Genomic DNA, 18,510 nt, shown 5'->3' with positions numbered 1-18,510 from the left:
AATTAAATTCAAAACTCAAGGATGTAATTGTAACTATTTAACCATCTAACCAAATAACTAATATATTAAAAATTAATTAGAAATTTTAAAAGCTTGAAGCACGCTCTAAAAAGATATTAATTTTTATTTTGTATTTATCAAAATTTCTTATTTATACTAATATAATTTTTTTAACAAAAGTATTAAAAATTTTTGGTAGAAGTTAAAAATTTCTTATATGCGTTAATATAATTTTTTTTAATTATAAAAATTAAAAATTTTGCTATGCGGGAGTAGAATTTTTGAACCATTGTTGCTCCTTGCGGGCAAGTTCTCTTTTTTTGTGCGTGTGTTTGACGCTTATGCTTGCTTTTATGATGGTCCTTGTTAGGGGAAAGATATTTAACAATTTGTAGTAGTCTGGGAATTATTGCGCCATTTTCTCACGTACGAGTGGCTGACAGCCTAAGATTATGACTTGATTAACCCATTGCTCGGGCTCAGGCACAATGTTTTGGAAAATTGATAATTAGTGAAACCAATAAGATGGATTGGTATATCACATTGATTGAAATAAAATAAAGTATTAAAATTTGAAAAAGTTATAATAATCGGACACTTTTGCCGATGATAGTATATGCATTTTTGTGGATGAACTTCTCTATTCATCTTGACCAAGACACATGTTGTTCCTGGTGGACTCTGCTTTTCTATTCTGCCGTTTGGGTTTAGGTCTGTGAGCCTGGGGTGGATTGGGCTGTTGTTTGTCCTTTTATATTTGTAAAAAACAATTTAATAAATTCGATAGTTTCATCATCAAAAAGCAAAGCCTGGAGGCGCTAGACACCTGTGAATGTGATGCCATGCCGTGATTTCAAATTTGCCGATCGTTCCTAAAATTTATCTTTTTACGATAATAAAATAGCTAAAGCGTTCGTATAATATATTGTTTTAAAGCTGCAGTTTAATGAAAAGAATGCTACTTACAATTTCTGATAATTTTGCACATCATGCTTAAAACCCTATATGAAATTTAAAATGTTATAGCAATTTCTCTCATTTTCATTGTCACAGGAACTATCAAATCGCAAAAATTCCTTTTTAACTTGGACTCTGTGTATTTTTGTCTTGAGGAGGTCCTCATTGAGTTCCATTGTCATCGCCTAAATTTTCTGTTTTTTATTTTAATACCTAAATTTTTCCGTCGTTTAATTCTCCGTCTCCACTCTCCAACGCCAAACCCTAGTTTTAATTGACTTGTATATACATCTCTCAATGCATTTCTTTGTCTATCGGTAGTTTTTGTTATCAAAGAATATTTCTTCAATCATTTTGTTTAAATCTTCTCTTTCCCTTTCCCCCCCTCCTGGTGTGGTCTCGGAGGGGTCAAGTTTTGAAGATGGATATCGAGCAAAATCAAGCTGAGTTAATTGATAACTTCGTAAAGCAAGCGTCGGCTCAGAAGGGAACCGCCCTTGGTTCCGTAATCCTCGAAGCGACGTCACATCCTTCCCTCTTTGCCTTCTCCGAGATTCTTGCCGTGCCCACAATCGCTGAGGTCAGAACCTATTCCATTCTCATTTTCGTTTATTGCCCTTCTTTCTTCAATCTGAGAAATCAAAGCCGTCAAGAATTATTTTCTTGCTGCACATAGCTTATTAACTGTTCGATAAATACTGGCCATGTCATCGCCCTGTTTGGTAAATGAGAAAATTTAGTGAAAAGTAAAGAAAATAAAATTTGATTATTTTACTTCTTTCTTTAGATAATACGAAAATCATTTATCCAAATATTTTGATTATTGTGTTTGGGGTTAGAAGTTGGATATATTTGTACACTATTCTCTTCACTACTTGCTTATCTTCGTAGGTTAATGTTTTTTATACATTGTGTAGGAATACCATGGATGGAATTAGGTTTCACTCTTCTGAGATATATATGCTTTTTAAAGTTCAATTTAGAAGTTATGTCGGGCAATTATTTCACTGGTTTCCTGTGCTTTTCAGTATTGACCAGTGGGTTGATCACTAGTCAAAGAAGTTAAATGTTGTGTTTATACAAATGTGAATTATGCTTTCCTAGCAATTATATCGTTGTTGAACGTGCTATTAAATTGTTGTTGTTGTCAATAATATGGTGTTTTAGTTTTCTTCATAGCTTCATTTTTGGTTTGATGGTTTAGTTTATGTGTAATTTTACGAAATCAATACCTCTGCAGCTTGAAGGAACTGAAAACTCGGTGTACCTCAAGGTGCTTCAGTTGTTTGCCCATGGCACATGGAGTGATTACAAGAGTAAGCTGGATACCTGTGCTTTATTATTTGTGACAAGTTTGTAATGCCTTCAATGCACTTGTTCCTTTCTGCACCATATGTTTTCTATTCGAGAAAATTTGAAGATTATTTGCATTAAATACGTATCGCTACCATGTAAGTTAAGATTGTTATTGAATAACAAACATCTTAAATGTGTCATTTTCATTGTTTGAATTTAAACCTGAAAATTTGTCTTCAAAACTTGTCCTTTACTTCATTAAACTACTTGTATATTTCTGTCTAGATTGCTCTTATAATTCTTCTTCACGTCATAATGTGATCACCTTTGTCCATTTAAAACTATTTAATTAGGCAACTGTTCCAGTCTTCCTCAATTGGTCCCTGATCAAGTTCTCAAGCTAAAGCAACTCACTGTCCTTACACTAGCTGAGACAAATAAGGTATGTAGTTGAGTTATGAGTTGTTTACTCATCTAAATATGCTAATTGCCAGTCTGTTACATTGTTGTGGTTACAGTCATTTTGATATTCATCAAATATGCCACTTTGGCATAACTGACTTCGTAACATGATGGAACACATTCTTTAGAATCTCTTAAAAAAATTTAACCCTTTTCTGAATTGATGTTTTTCCTCTTTCTAACTAAAATGGGTATATCTATAATTTGTGGGGAACCTTTGTATGACAATTACTCTATAGGTTTTTCATATTGGTTTCATCCAGTTCATTTAGCTTTTCTAATATCTTCCTCAGGTACTACCATATGATGAACTAATGATGGAGTTAGATGTCACGAATGTCCGTGAACTGGAAGATTTTCTTATCAATGAGTGCATGTATGCGGTGGGTAGTCTCCCAGTGTAATTTTCTATTCCTATTCCTTTTTCATCGAAGGATTTACTCCATTGTGACCTGCTTTAGCTACTGGAACAGCCTTGAAAAGCCCTGGGGTGTGATCTTTTGATTGTTAACGGATGATTTTCATTCAACAAATGGCATGTGAAAGAATCATACAGTTGCGCATTCATGCTTGATTTTAGGGAGGGTTAACATTGAGTGTGGATCTGAACCTTTGAGGGTGGATCTGCATTGTACACATGGCATGCCAAAGAAGCATCTTGATATTTTATCACCTTCATATGTTTTGCTTTACAAACATGTACCTACAGCTATCTGAACTTCCCTTTGGCGGTTGTGCCCAATACCTTAGATCAAACTCCACTCTCACAAGGGTCTAGGAAAGAAGGGGAAAAAGGGGAGGGGGCACCATCCTCCCCCTACTGCTATCTGAAGTTTCCCTTTGGTTGTTGCATCCATATTCTGCTTTCACAAGGGTTTGGGGAAGTAGGGGAAAGGAAGGGGTGGGGGACACCTGCCTTAACTGTGGGGTGTCTTGAATTTTAAGGGCAGCGAGTTATACTGGGGGTGCAGTTAAACTGAAGCTGTGCTGATTTTCATTCTTTTTTTCGTTTCTTTTTGTTAGGGTATAGTAAGAGGAAAGCTGGATCAGCTGCGAAGATGTTTTGAGGTGAGTTTATTGTTCTTACCTCCAAAAGTTTTTGCTTTTGATTTATTATTCTTTACTTATTGAACTTTCTAATTTTTGTTATGGAAGATCCAATTTGCTGCTGGGAGGGATTTGAGGCCAGGACAACTTGGGAGTATGATACAAACACTATCAAACTGGTAACTTCTCTGATTCTAATAGAGCTTGTCATTAAGTGCTGTGCCCGTGCTGCAGTCATAGTTGCTACCATGTGGTTTTGTATTGCCTTTTGCCTTTGTTCATTAGAGCTAGTTAGTCCGTAGGCCTGATAGAAATACAAAGTTAAATTTGATAAATATCAGCCTATATATGTATAATAATTAATCAATATTATGTATAACATCTGTCTATGGATTTGAACTTTGAACCTAGGTTGGGCACATCAGACAATTTACTGGTCTCAATTCAAGAGGAGATAAAATGGGCTGATACTATGAGTGAGTTGGACAAAAAACATCGAAAGGAGGTTGAAGATAGGGTGGAAGAAGTAAAAAAGTCTTTATCTGTCAAGGTCAGTTGAATCCAGTTTTCCTTTTTTATATCGATTGCTCGTTTGCAGTAATTCGGTATTGGACTAAAAAGTATGATAAGCTAAATGCGGGTGAGAGTATTTTCGTTAGTTTCTTTGTTGTGTTTTTTAGGTTTAAAGAGAGCTAAACTTATTAGATTTTCAACATCCATGGTAGTTGTGGATCTAAATGCACTCAACTGATATCTAACTTTTTTTTTCTATTGGGGGGTTGGGTGCAAAAATGCATATGCTAAAAAGATTAGAGCTTTGCCCCCCAAAAAAAAAAAAAGAAAAAAAAGACGGGAGTTTAAAGCTGTTCCTTCCTAGTTAAGATGCAAAGGAGAGAGTTTAAGAGGACCGGGGATTAGCTTGCCATGACTTTACTCTTTCAATATCGAGATATGTTGGTCGATGTGGCTTACTTTGTGGCAGAAGTTACAAACTGTAAGCAGGCCGAAGTTGAGTTCCGAGGGCTCGAGGATATCTACTCTGAACCTGGTGGAGTGATGGACTATGAAGAGGACCGAAGCCGACCAAAGAGGTAATTTCTTTTTCTACTTTTTGAACTTTAACTATATATCTGGCGTCCAATGGTTTCTGTTTTTAAAGTCATCTGTGTCCTGATTTTGATTGATACCTTTTATTATACTATCTTGAATTCACTATGGTTATTGTGACTTCTAAAAGTTATTAAACGGATGGAGAAAATGAAAGATCAGATTGTATCCCTGTACTGACTGTTTTTTACTGATGGATAATCCAGGAGACGACATCCAAGATCATGAAGATAGAGAATGCAACCGATGGACCCGATGTTTAGTTGAGCAGCCAGATTTTGTTGACAACCTTTCAGCAACAGATGATTCTGCTTTTGAGACAGTGATAATGCTGCCTGCTTTTGTGATTGTTGCTTTAAAATTTGAGAAATACGAACTTGTGTTGAAACCTTTGTTTATTCCTTTTTGAGTTGGGAAGGAAGGACTTGATCTGGTGGTGCGGCTAAAGAATTACCCAAGATTTAAAATTCAAGTTATTGTAACTTTTGATTCTGACCTTCATACATACTGCACCATGAAGAATCCTTATATACAGCTTTATGTTTCTTTTCGTAAATCTAGTATTTAGTTCATATAGCTTTTTGAATTACTCAAAAAAGGGAATTAATTAGCATTCAAATGTAAATGATTATATACACTTTTCGTAAACGGCTAACGGTTCGTCAAAATTCAGTTGACATCAATTGATGTATGTCATCACTTCCTAACTCGCTTATCCTCCGTTTTGACTTGGGAGTTCCGTCATCCGACATGGAAGACAAAGAGGAAGGCGAACAGGGCTCTGGTGACCGGCGCTTGTTATTGCTCAATCTCACCAGCTGCACCTGATCGGAACCAATAAGGTGAGGAAAATTCAGCTTGGCTTTTGAGCCACGCATTTTAAAAGCCGCTCTATCGTAAGCCAGTGCAGCATCTTCGGGCGTCTCGTAAGTACCAAGCCAGATTCTGGCACCGTTCTTCTTGGGATCCCTTATCTCCGCTGCGTACGTCCCCCATGGCCTCCTCCGTACACCCTTATAATGCACCTTCTTCGGTGGCGTTTGAGGAGTGTCCACCTTAGAAGACATTTCGCAGCTGGGAAATGAGACCTCAGCGGCAGCCTCCGCTGCATCAAATAACTGATCAAAGGTCATCCATTGATCAACGTTAATTGCAACAGCATCAGTTTTGGAACAACCCATCTGAGCCGAAGTAATCGGAAGTTGAACATTCGCTAAATTTTCGGAGAATGTAGCTGGATACTGGGTTTCAAAATCATCATCTTCCAAAAGATGCCGACGAATGGAGTCCAAGAGGCGGAGGTCAAAATCAGAAGTAGCTTCACAGTACATATTTTGGTTTGTTGGTTGGAGGATCTGGAATAGGGACTGGGAGAGGTGGAATTTAATTGGAAATCCAAGGATGGGTTTCTTAGAGTATATATACTCTCAGACTTGGTATTAAATTATTAATATTAATCCTGGTTTTCTTTATAGGAAGTTTCTCAGTGGTGATATTTGCATCACGTTTTTCAAGTGCTTTCTTCAGTGTTGTTCTATTTATTTTGGGTACACAACTTATATTTTAATGGGAAAATATAGAATACTTGGAGTTGCGGGTGTATTCTTAGATTAAATAATTTGATTGATTCCCTCTGCTTTGGATTAATAATCAAGGAACGTGGCTGCCATGTTACTTCCTCTACACTTTATTACACGATCAAAGACAAAAAATAAGTTGTCTGAATATTAATTTCATTTCTTCTCTGATTTCTAAACTCTAAAATTGCACAATAATAACAAAACTATAATGCTCCATAATTTTAATATGCATCTAATTAATTATTTAACCTTTAATTCATATCCATATATAATGTTTTAATTAAATTAACTACTTTCAACCCAACAAAAATAAAATGGTACTGCCAAAATATTTATCACGTGTTTGATAAATCATTGATAATTTAATGTTTAATTCTTTTTAACATTAATCTCATTATCTCGTTCTTCAATATACTCGAATCACGTCTTCCCGCACTAGAAATAATGTCTATACTAATCGAGCTAAGATTCATTTGACCAATGTTTAACTTTTTAATGTGTTTGATAAGGATATTAAATTTTAATTTTACAAAATGAAAATGATAATAAGTGGATAATTACTCATCACTTAATGTTGAAATTGTTAAATTGATTTTAAAAAAACATATTTGAAATAAATAAAATAGTTAAATTATTATAATTAACATTTACCCAAAACTATCCAAATAATATAAACTATTAAAATTACAAAATTAATAATTTTCAAAATCAAGATATACTTTCATCATCCAATGTATTTTTATTTAGCATTTAATTTTTATTAATATAACAAACAATTTTAGAATATTTATTTAATATTTAGTATTAAAATTCAATAATAATTGTTTGATAAACTAAAAAGCTAGGTACTAAATTTTTAGTATTGAAATTAAAATTTAAAAAGTAATGGTATTTTACTAAAACTTATATTAAATGATGAATATTTTTACCTTTATTTTCGTATAAAATTATTTATTTGACCCCATCATCTTCAACATTGACCCTAAAACATAAGCTGAATGTTACTATTTATTTATCCTTCTCAACAGGCCTTCTGTTGAAAACAAATCAAATAAATCAACTTTACAATCTATTATCAAATGCATTGAAAATAAAGCCTTCATTCATACCACCAATAAAATCAGCAGTCTTTTGGTAAAAAAAATATTACCTAACTAACATAAAGCTCAACCCACAATTTATTAGTTTCTTAATCATTACTTACTACTATGATTTTCTTAATATTCTTATATTTGGGTCCAACCTATGAAGTATATATATAAAGAAGGTCAAAGTGTCACAGGGTTAGATCCTTCGTCTCGTAAATCGCACGGTCTTACATAATTTCTTCGCTCTGAATTTGTTTGAGTCAACCAAGCTCTCGCAAAAAAGAGAATTCTCACAAAAATCCTTTGGGGCATAGAAAATATAACGGAAGCACACCTGAAATGAAATAGCAGCAAGAAACAAAAAAAAAGTCAAAAAGGAAAATAGCACGCCAAGTGTTTGAATAAATCCTATCAAATATATTCACATTATGAATGGAATGAATGAAGTGGTTACAAATGAAGGGGGAGACTTCTATATATAGTTGAGCTCCCCCAGAACCAACAATATATATTGAGTTGCATCGAGGTCAAGATTAGAGTCTATCTACAACTAAGAATTTTAAGGGATTTAAACTGTATATAATCTTATCACTTTAGGATTTACACTATTTATCCTGGTAACTCTAGTTTTACTGGGCCACCAATGCTTCAAGTAGATGAGCTTCTTCACGGGTTCCACGAGTCGAGCCAGTTCATGTGGATCAAATAAGTCTCATTTAATAAGTTAACCTCTATGGAGCGTTCTGTGCGCAATAATTACAGGCATGAGCCACGGCCCGTGACATAAGAGCCTTTTTTTCAATTTCCTTATTGTTTTTTAGGTAAATGGACAAAATTTACTCTCTCTTTTTGTCCTATTACTTGTCCATGAACTATATATATTTGGTATGATGAGTTGGAATAAGTAATTTTTAAAAATCAATGTCATCTATTGAAATCATTAAAGTGCTAATTATTTAGATTAACTAATGACATCTCTTTTTCTCTTATTAGTATTATAAGATAATGGTAAATTGCAGTTCCAATCACTCTACTATGCTTACATTTGAGGTTTAATTTTTATATTTTTAATTTAACTTAACTTCATCCTCTACTTTTTATAATAGCTTGTTTTTGTTAGTAAGGGATGTATCCTTAGAAAACATTTTTCATAGCAGCATCAGTTAATAACAAAGACCAGCAATTTAGTAATGGGCTAAAGAATCCTTGGTACTCTTCGCCAATGCCAACTTGATCTTCCAATTCCACTGAATTGTAGAATTGAATTATCCTGATTAGGGATCTCAAAGGTTCAGCACCTCATCGCTCATCATTCATCAACAATCAATTGCAACTTAAGATCCACAAAAATTGGTGCACCCTTTGAGATGCCTTCAGCTTCCCTATAGATCTCCTTTTCATTATTTTGGCTAAAACGGTGACATCAATTTTTCTTAAAAAAAATTTTAATTTTAATATTTTAATTAGAATAAGTGTGTCAACAATTTCATAAATACTAAACTATAAATTTAGACATAGTAGACAAACCATAATCATAATTTGACTTAAAATAATCTATGGTGTCGTTTAAATTAATATTTTTTAATTTAATTTTATTACTATAAATGACTTATGTATGCATGGGAAGCGAAATAGGAGTAGCTTATAATGTTTTTAATTTAATTTTAATAATGTAAAATTTAAAGAATTTTGTGATATTTGATAAACTTAATATATGAAATCCCAGGGGTACATTAACACTGGTTAAATAAAAGGACTCATTTCAATCATCTCCGCAGCTAAGCTTGCCTCAGCCTGAATGCTAATTTCGCGATTCTTCTTCTTCTTGGGCTTAGCGGGACAATTGGTGGATCCGGATAACGCCGTCCAAGCTGAATGTTCCGGTGAGCGGCGCCTTGACCCTACTCTAATTGGCTCCCAACTACAATCAGTTCCAATCAAGTGAGGAAAATTGAGCTTAGCCTTAGCCCCATGCATTTCGAATGCGGCTTTATCATAAGCCAATGCAGCATCCTCGGGCGTCTCGTAAGTCCCCAGCCAAATCCTCCCACCTTTCCTCTTAGGGTCTCTAATCTCCGCAGCGTACGTCCCCCATGGCCTTCTTCTCACTCCTTTAAAACGCATCTCCTGCTGTGGCACCGCCACCTCCACCTCCGCCTCTGCCACCGTCTTCAAATCAACCTCGCTCGGACCACTCCACCCGGGGTTCGCCGCATCACGCAAAGCACCATAGACCAACATATCCTCGGAATCATCAATCTTTAAGGGCAAATCACCCCGGCTTTCGTTCAGAAAAACACCACTAAAGCTTGAACTTCTGTTATAGAAAGGTTCAGGAACGACACCGGTGAAAGCTGTTGTTGCTGGACATTCGTCAAAACCATCGACAAGATACATGTTGAGCTCTGAATCTGATATATTATTCTCCACAAACCTTTTCATTGTTTTTCTTTTGGGTCATCTGTCGGTGATTTTTACAGTATGGTGAGGAAGATTTGTTGTGGTTTATATATAAGGAGGAAACTAACAATCTGAAGAGAAGTAAGATGTTTTAGTTTTACATGAAAGACATATCCATGAATGTTCCCCCGACGCCATTGAAGTTGGAGGGTTTTTTTGGTCACATGTTTTAAATATCTTTCCCCTGAACTAAATTATTCATCTGAACCAACCACCACGTTTTTATTAAAACAAAACGAAAACAAGAAATAAAAGATGGCGATTTGGAATATTATTAAAATAAGACAAGATTCTATTTCAATATTCAAAGCAAAGACTTGGAATTTCACAATTTTATTATAATAACTCATTGCTTTCCTATATAGCACGTGGAAATCATGATCATTTTTTACCTTAACATCTCTATTTAATGTCAACTTCAATTTTCATGTTGTTGTTTTGGACTGCAACTCTGACCCATTAAGGTTGTCCTTAACAACAATAAGTACACCCCCTCTCCCATGACTATATATCTGCGCCTCAGCGCTGCAGGCTAACTTCAAACTTAAAATGCTATAACTGAGAAACTTTTAAACAATATGCCTCATATTTTTCTTAAAATCAACTTCTTTTTCAAAATTTATATTCCTGTGATACATTTTTTAAAGCAAATGCATTTTTTTTAATTTAATAAATTGTTTCTAGAAAATGTATGCAGCACTTTTCAATTTTTATCGGTTAGTTTGTAAAAATTAAAATGTGTTGTATGTTAGACTAAAAAGAAAATAAACCCTTAATCATTGAAAATATTATAACCCTATTCTTAAGATTTGTGGTAAATATTTAATGGAATCTTAGGAAATGTATATATATATATACACTACAATTATGACGTTTATTAAATTGGTGTTACGGGTTAATCGATAACAACCAATTGAAAAAGATTAATTTACCCTTTCTATTAAATGAAAGAACCAAACGCATGTTTAATAGATATATAAACAAGTTCTTTACCACATGCATTAAATATTCTTAATATCGTATATTTACGTGTTTAAAATTTACTTTATTCACAATTTAATCTAATTTTTATTCTAATATTGCACATGTTGCATGGGTTATAGTTATTGATTAATTTCAAATCACATGTTTTGTTATTTTTAAACATAAAATATAGTTTCCACATGCACAAAAATTTGATAGAATTTCTAGTATTTATTAAAAGTTGTTGAGATACCAAGTAGCTTAAACATGATTTTGTACTTATGTGTACCGGTCAATAACTTTTGGTATAAGATTTCACTGTTTTAAACACACTTTTAAAATTTGTTTACTTTTAACTTTTTTTGTATTTTTAAAAGTTTTGGTAAAAAAACTACAATAGACCTTAATATATATATATATAAATTAAATAAATAAATCACCACCAAAATTCACTGATTTTGATAATTACGTACAAAAGAAAAAGAGTAATAAAATATTTCCAAAGTTATACCTTTTGTGAAGCAAATTCTAAATCCCATGAAACAGTTTGTAGCAATTGTCAAATATGTTTTTTAATCCAATTATTTATTAGAAATATTGGTTAAATTATTGAAATAAAAAAATTAAGAAAAAATAAATCCTAAATTTGGAAATATCAAAAGTTAGAATTAAGAAATCCCAACAATAAAATGATGTGTGAATAATGGATGGGTAGTTGATTCGAAAATTCAAAATTATAGAAGAAAAAGTTGGAGCAAAGATTTGGCCGAAGGAGGGTGAGATTTGTGAAGAAAATTTGAAGACTTCTTTTTTACTTTTACCCTATTATTAGTATCAATTTTCAATCACTTAAAGATAATATTAAAATTTTTGAAATTTAATTTTCTAATGGGTGGACTATGCTCAAAATTGGGCCAATCCATATGTAAAATTATAATGGGTGGCCTATGCTCTTCTGGGCGATCCATACCTAGGTTTTTATTTTTTACAGTTTAAAATTTAAATGAGAAGGATATGTATGGTGCCTTGGGTGAACAAGAAAAGGAAAAAGCGAAGGAAACATGCGATGAGAGCGGCTAAAGAATAACCGAAATAGCAGAGATGATGCAAAAAAGCATATCCTCTTTACTTTTTTCATTTGAAAGCCGAGGTTCCGTAACTGCCATTGTTATGCAATGTCACATACCCTGTTTCTTATAGTCCCCAGCTTTGCTATATATACGCCATGCATCTGGGCTTTGCTATTCCCCATCATCATCCCTCCAGGGAGAGATTCAAGCTCGCCTACACATTTCAACAAATACCTGGTGATCTTCCTACTAGAGAAACCAAAAATAAAATAATGAAGAGTGCTGTTATCTCAGTTTTTGTGATGCTAGCCATGTTTCTATTCGTGGTGAAGCAAGGGCAGGCCGCCGTAACTTGCAAACAAGTTGATGATGCATTGGCAGCCTGCGTTCCTTACCTTACCAGCGGCGGGTTCCTTCGACTCCGTGTTGTAATGGTGTAGGGGAACTCCGGACTAGTGCCGTAACCACGGCAGACAGGCAAGCAGCTTGCAACTGTGTTAAACAAGCCGCCGCTCGTATCCCCACTATCAAAGAAGATGACGCCGCAACTCTCCCTGCAAAGTGCCATGTCCAAGTTGATTTCCCAATCTCCAAGAATACCAACTGCGAGGAGTAAGTTGTCAATTATGTTTACCAATCTTAACGTTATATGGTGCTTAATAACTAAAGTTTCCTTTTCCTACTTTGTAATTTGTCAGCATCCACTAAGATGGAAGCCATCAAGACGCATACCGCCACCTATTCAAGTATTATTAGCCATATGTCGTACTTGTGTCGGAATAGTTGTGAAGCACGCACATGTTGTAATAAAGAGGAGTTTGATGAAAATTTGCTGCACTTTGTAAGCTCAACCAAGTGTTTGAAACATAAATTGATGTTTAGTGTATTTACAATCAGCTTTGCTATTTGTGACCCATTATTTTCTTAATTACTGCCGCCCTCAATCCCACTACTTTCCTTACTGTATTTCTTTCCTTCTATCCAATCATAGTATTTTTTTAAAATAACAAAATTATTATAATTACTCAAGACATTAATTAATTCATTCTTTTTAAGGATAGACATATTCGCCATTTTTCTTTGATAATTTCGAATTTTGTATTTATTTGAGTCATACAACACAATCATAAATGACCGATAGGGTTTGAACATTTTTAAGGAGACTATTGTTGTACAAACAAGTGACAGTCTTATTCAGAGAATTATTGTGTAATTAATTTTTTTCAGCATGTCACTTCCAAAAAAAAGAATCATTAGAACTAGAAACTCCTGATCCTGAGCATAAAAAGTAAAAATAAGAGAGCATTGTAATAACACCTCAGACAGTAGGACGTTAAGGACTTATGTCAGCAGTGTTTTTTCCTAAATTGTAATGAATAATAAGTCACCTCATCAGATGCATCACAGTTACTAAAGAGCTTAAACATCAAAAACTTGAAAAATTGATTCACTCTTCCAACAAACTGAGCGACACTTTTGGGGTCAAATTAAGAAGCAACCAAAAATCTGTTTAGGCAATTCGAGGAACCAAAAATGTGCATGAAATTTACAAGAAATCCTATACAGCTTGAATGCATACGAGAGATCGATGTGCTTTTAAAATATTATCTTCTTTTCTCTCTCTCATTTCTCCCTCTTGACGGCGCTTAGCAACCCTTTCACCAGTCTTTAGCTGCTCCTTTGCTTTGCTCTGCTCTACTCTTGCTTCCTTGCCTGGTTGTTAAGTCTCTGTCAGCATCGCATCTCATCCCAGATGGCCAATGTGTTGCAATCACCCTCTCCTTGCCTAGCTTTATCGTCGTTTCAATCCACCACCTGCGTCCGCCGAGCACCATCCCCTTCTCAACTTATGACGGGCGTCCTTGAGTTCAAGCACACAAACGCCGCTCTACTTTGCCGAATTTCCACCTCGGTCTCTGGATCACTTAAATCTTTAGATTAGAGATCCTGAGCAACTGTGTTTTAGCCTTTAGCTTTAAGGTTTGGTTTTTGTCATGGTGGTTGGCTTTTTTTACTGTTGAACAACTGGCCACTAGCCGTCATACTGCCCCTGGCTTTGTCTCGATGCTAGAAACCACCCATTTTTTCTGATAGGATGAGCCGATGAGGACAAGCCATCATAATAATAAAAATTGTGTGGCACACGGACCGGGTTGTGCTTTGGTGTCATGTGATGTTTTGCCATGACACTCTTAAGTCCCATGGTGACTCAATTTCTCTAATTTCTTAGTAACTTTTGGTTTATCAAGCTTCAGTGGGAACATGATTTTGGCTAGAATCCTATTGCATCCACTGCCGAAGGCAAGGACCTACTCAGAGACTCACCACATCAAGGTTTATATTCTCAATGGCTGAGTGTGTCATGTTTCATGTCGTGAGTTCTGGCGGTCTCTTTTTTTCTTCTTTCTAGGCAGGGAGGCTTGATTCAAGCAACGATAATCTTTTTTCTGCCATAGTGGGGTTACTCACCTTTCGAGGAGGGGCGTAGCCAAAAGAGGCGAACAGGGGTCTTGACATGCTTTGTTGAAGCAGTTTGGTATTTTTCACCCCTTTCAAAAGTTTAAAAATTCAAATTTTTTTACTTTATATCTCTTGATCACATAATTACTAACTTTGCCCCTATGGAGCTCGGGCCCTTGAGGCCTTAATTGCTTCCTTCACTTTGTTTCATTTGATTGGTGGCCTTGATGACCCTTCTGAATTCTGTGTATGGTTGTCCTTTTTTGTATAAAATGAAATTGAGAAACTTGAAAAATAAGTGCGCTTATTATTTAGTTTTCAACGATTGAATTGAACCGTACTTGAAATATTTGAAGTTTAATTAAAATATATGCAATAAGAGTTTGAAGTTTCAACTACAATTATTGGGTCTGACATAAATTAAATTCAACTTAAAATAATATTTTCAAATCTAGGTTGGATTGACTAGTCTTGGATTCTATTTTATAAATACTAATATTTAAATTTAATTATAAAAATCAATGCTAATTTTTTCAAGGGTTGTTAATTAAATCTTAATTGATTCATATGGGTATTGAACACATTATCTTTCTATTTATGGATTGAGAATAAACTATTAATAGTTCTAGACATTATTAAAATAAATATCTTTTCAAGGATAAAGTTTTAATCAAACAAAATCTTTACAGATGGGATTGATCCAACACAACCCATAAACTAAAATAATTCCAAATTCAAAGCTATGGCCCATGACAATTAAAAGACATTTTCTTTTGATTATTAAAGCATTTTTGTTCTTTGCCTAAAAGACAAACATTTTACAAATTTGGAAGACTTTCACCATCTTAAACAATTAAACTTCCGTTGTAAAAATTGAAGCATTTTGATGAAAAATCATACCAACCAATATCAATAGGCAGGTTCTTCCTCTATCTCTGCCTCAAGAAAGATTGGAAAACTACACTTGCTCTCTGTCTCTCTTACATGACCGTCTCAACTTGAGTCAAACAGGAATCAAATATCATACATACATACATACATACATACTCCATTCTCTGTATAACCCGACCAAAAATGAAAATAACACAAAAGCAAACACAATGCACTTCGGAAAAACAAAACTTGAAACGTTGATACAAAAAGACACTCAATTTAACAACTTGAATTGATGGATACCAACAATCAATAAACCCGAATGTCGATACCAAGACTGCTCAATAACTTCCTAGATGCCTTTTGTTCTGCACGGCAGCGTAACCATAGGCAAGAAAGCCTGGTCATAGCTGCTTGACTAGCAAACTGCAACCTGCCAGCTAGGCTTCCCTCATCCAACATCTCGTTGCTTAACACATCTGTGTCAAAGCTAGCGTCATACCCATCAAGGTCCGACTCTGTTACAACAACTACAGAGCCATCATCGAAGACCGCTGTATCCTGTTTTGCAGGTACAACTAGAGTTTTCTTTATTATCATTGAGCAAGAGTCTCCACAGATTCCATTATTATTGACCTTGTGAAGATAGTAATCTTGAACAGCCTAAAATTAACAGAAATAGATTATATGAACCACAAAAGTCCCAAAAAATAATCTGCCAAATCATCAAGATAGATCTCACATACCTGCTGCTGTGCAGGTGCCAGAAGGACCCTAGGTCTGATAGATCTCACATACTCATAAGCTGCATCAGGAGTCATATGCCTATGTTCCACCTGTTTTTAATATATATGCATATAATTTTAAGAAAAGTAAGATTAATTCATAAAGTAACTCAGGAAATTGATTTTAGGTTTTTACTTGGTGCATACCAAGTAGCAGAGAACAATGGTTGTGCTGCGTCCTCGACCTGCCTTGCAGTGAACATACGTAGTCTTTCCAACAGAAGCATTCTCTTCATAGAGCCGAAAACAAGTGAATGTGTTACTACTTAACAAAAAGTTAATACTCACTAACAATAAAGGCCAGAAGAAATATACCATGTATGAAATCTACAGCTTGGCAAATATCAGCAAATGAAGGAGCAAAAAGATAATCCCTTGTTGGAATCACCAAATGATGAATATTGTGTGCCTACCGGAGTAAACAAGAATAAAAATAATGAATATTTGAGCTCTGAGGCATATCTATGACTGAACTGAAAAAAGGGTTTCAGATGGAAAGTAACATGCATCATTTCTGAAATTCTTCTTCACTGAAAGAAACATTGACCACCTTCAACTGTGCATTGGAGATAAAAAATAAATCCCATTGGTTCCACTGTTCTTATCATACCTAAAATACACACTAGTACCTTGAGAGTAAAGATGAAAAGGTGTTCAACATAAAGGGCTCCTTCTTCAACATCTGAAATTCCCACTCACTAAAAGATAGATCAGATTGATCAACTTTTCAAGGGTGAGTAGTTATATCTCCAATGAAACCGCTATTATCGAAAATTTATAATTATTTATTTAAACATGTATCATGTTCGGACATTTCATCTATAGAATCAGCATAGATGCTAACATAGGAGCACACTCACATGATATAGCGATGTTGGGACCAAAGTCTCGTATGGTTCATTTAAGGTCACAACTCCAGAGACACCAAGATCCTTCAACCGGGGAACATCTGCTGGGAAAGGTACGGCACCTAACAAAATAAACTGAATTCAAGGCAGTGAGAGAAAAAGGATTCAACAGATACCATAAAACATGCATATTCAGCATGATTGACAGACTAACAAATAAGTAATCCATGGCAAAGTAGGCTAAAAATAAGGACTTAAACAGATAACCACAAAGCCATACAAGCAACAACATCCAGCTTCAGCATAATTTAACATTCAAGTGAAATTTCGGCCAATCTATGAGCGCTGGCAAACCTAACAAAAAGGATTCCAGAAAAGCACTACCCCCTCCCTTCCCTTGCCCGCTAGAGACATAACTTGCAAGAAAAAATACTCATAGTTTTGCAGCAAAAGAACTTGCATAAAAAAGGTCAAATATTATACCTCATCAACTCTATCCCACCATCTAAATTCAGACTGGATCTTGTTCCTTACAAGATTGTACAACAACGTTGGGTAAAAAAGGGCGCGTGCTCCCGCTCCCACCAAAACCCTTTTTGCGTCCCAAACAACCAATCTATCTTCACACAATTGACTCTGATCTTGATCCTGCTGCTCCCCTTCTTTCAATTCCTCAATATGCATCTCTTTTTTTTTTTCTCTATCTCGAATAAATTCAGAAAGATGCAGACATAAAAGAAGAAGAAGAAGAAGAAGACAATTTACCCTTGAACCCTAAAAATTACACACAACAAACTCAGATTAACAAGAAAAAAGGTATCATTTAACCTTAATTACCAAGAATTGGAATCTACAAAAAAAATTAACATGGAAATCAACGAAAAACAAGGACGACAATCAACTAAAACAGATGAAAGCTTTAATCAAACAACAATAATTAAGATCTTCAAGCAAAATCCGACTATGGAAAGATGAAAACATGTTTGACCTGAAAATATGCATGATATTCGAAAATTAAGAAAGAAAAAAAGAGAGAGAAAATGTTAAGAGGGGCGGTAAAGAAAATAAAGAAGAGATGTCGAGAAAAAAAGAATCCTAAATTAAAGGATTTAAAAGACAAAGCATTAATTTTGGCCCTTTTCTTGCAGAGTCAGTTACTATTTTTCTCTCGCTTTCCCTTTCTTCAACAAACTCTGGAAAGTAACGCTCCGTAATTTATATTTCTATTTAAACTCTAATTATTATCTAATCTCCTTAATTAAGGAAACCAGCAAACCTAACGCCACTCTGGGATTTTCTTGTTAAACGACGACGCTGGGAAGACAACTTTCGTCCTATTCTTTGTGTGATCACGACGGCACCAAGCTCGTGAACCAATAGTAATTGTTGGATATTATTTTTTTCTAATTGATTGCTGACAAAATGGATGACGTATATATTAATATGATTTAATCTCCACCAATCATTTTACTAAATATTGTTATTTAATCGATACACATAATAATAAAATATTT

The 18,510-nt window shown here is 34.7% G+C and overlaps 4 protein-coding genes and 1 pseudogene across 6 annotated transcripts; 2 read left to right on the top strand and 3 right to left on the bottom strand.

Annotated features, from left to right (window-relative positions):
- The first annotated feature begins 778 nt into the window (after window positions 1-778).
- On the top strand, window positions 779-5,425 carry LOC105802540 (COP9 signalosome complex subunit 7). Of its 3 annotated transcripts, none has more exons than XM_052624080.1 (9): window positions 779-1,537; window positions 2,198-2,273; window positions 2,607-2,695; window positions 3,009-3,098; window positions 3,739-3,783; window positions 3,871-3,941; window positions 4,174-4,312; window positions 4,748-4,853; window positions 5,076-5,425. In XM_052624080.1, exons 1-8 carry the CDS (start codon window positions 1,379-1,381, stop codon window positions 4,817-4,819), a joined length of 741 nt encoding a protein of 246 aa, XP_052480040.1. In that variant the 5' UTR covers window positions 779-1,378; the 3' UTR covers window positions 4,820-4,853; window positions 5,076-5,425. The 3 variants fall into 3 exon arrangements, with proteins under 3 accessions (XP_052480040.1, XP_012489695.1, XP_012489694.1); XM_012634241.2 differs by having other exon boundaries at window positions 781-1,537; window positions 4,745-4,853; XM_012634240.2 differs by having other exon boundaries at window positions 785-1,537; window positions 4,765-4,853.
- A 7-nt stretch (window positions 5,426-5,432) lies between these two features.
- Window positions 5,433-6,263, bottom strand: LOC105802542 (ethylene-responsive transcription factor 2). Its single transcript, XM_012634243.2, has one exon. The coding sequence runs from the start codon at window positions 6,198-6,200 to the stop codon at window positions 5,532-5,534; it is 669 nt and encodes a 222-aa protein (XP_012489697.1). The 5' UTR covers window positions 6,201-6,263; the 3' UTR covers window positions 5,433-5,531.
- Window positions 6,264-9,215: 2,952 nt separating this feature from the next.
- LOC105802541 (ethylene-responsive transcription factor 13) lies at window positions 9,216-10,154 on the bottom strand. The gene has a single exon (XM_012634242.2). The coding sequence runs from the start codon at window positions 9,977-9,979 to the stop codon at window positions 9,281-9,283; it is 699 nt and encodes a 232-aa protein (XP_012489696.1). The 5' UTR covers window positions 9,980-10,154; the 3' UTR covers window positions 9,216-9,280.
- A 1,796-nt stretch (window positions 10,155-11,950) lies between these two features.
- Window positions 11,951-12,923, top strand: LOC105802545 (non-specific lipid-transfer protein A-like; annotated as a pseudogene).
- A 2,412-nt stretch (window positions 12,924-15,335) lies between these two features.
- Window positions 15,336-18,203, bottom strand: LOC105802544 (phosphatidylglycerophosphate phosphatase PTPMT2). The gene is made up of 6 exons (XM_012634245.2): window positions 17,480-18,203; window positions 17,009-17,131; window positions 16,464-16,557; window positions 16,296-16,378; window positions 16,110-16,199; window positions 15,336-16,026 (listed from the first exon to the last, which is right to left on the bottom strand). The coding sequence occupies exons 1-6, from the start codon at window positions 17,678-17,680 to the stop codon at window positions 15,673-15,675; spliced, it is 945 nt and encodes a 314-aa protein (XP_012489699.1). The 5' UTR covers window positions 17,681-18,203; the 3' UTR covers window positions 15,336-15,672.
- Window positions 18,204-18,510: the final 307 nt, after the last annotated feature.

Source organism: Gossypium raimondii, chromosome 11 (assembly GCF_025698545.1).
Source record: "Gossypium raimondii isolate GPD5lz chromosome 11, ASM2569854v1, whole genome shotgun sequence".
Taxonomy (NCBI): domain Eukaryota; kingdom Viridiplantae; phylum Streptophyta; class Magnoliopsida; order Malvales; family Malvaceae; genus Gossypium; species Gossypium raimondii.
Note: the sequence above shows the minus strand (reverse complement) of the source record. Positions and strands in the feature narration are given on the sequence as shown.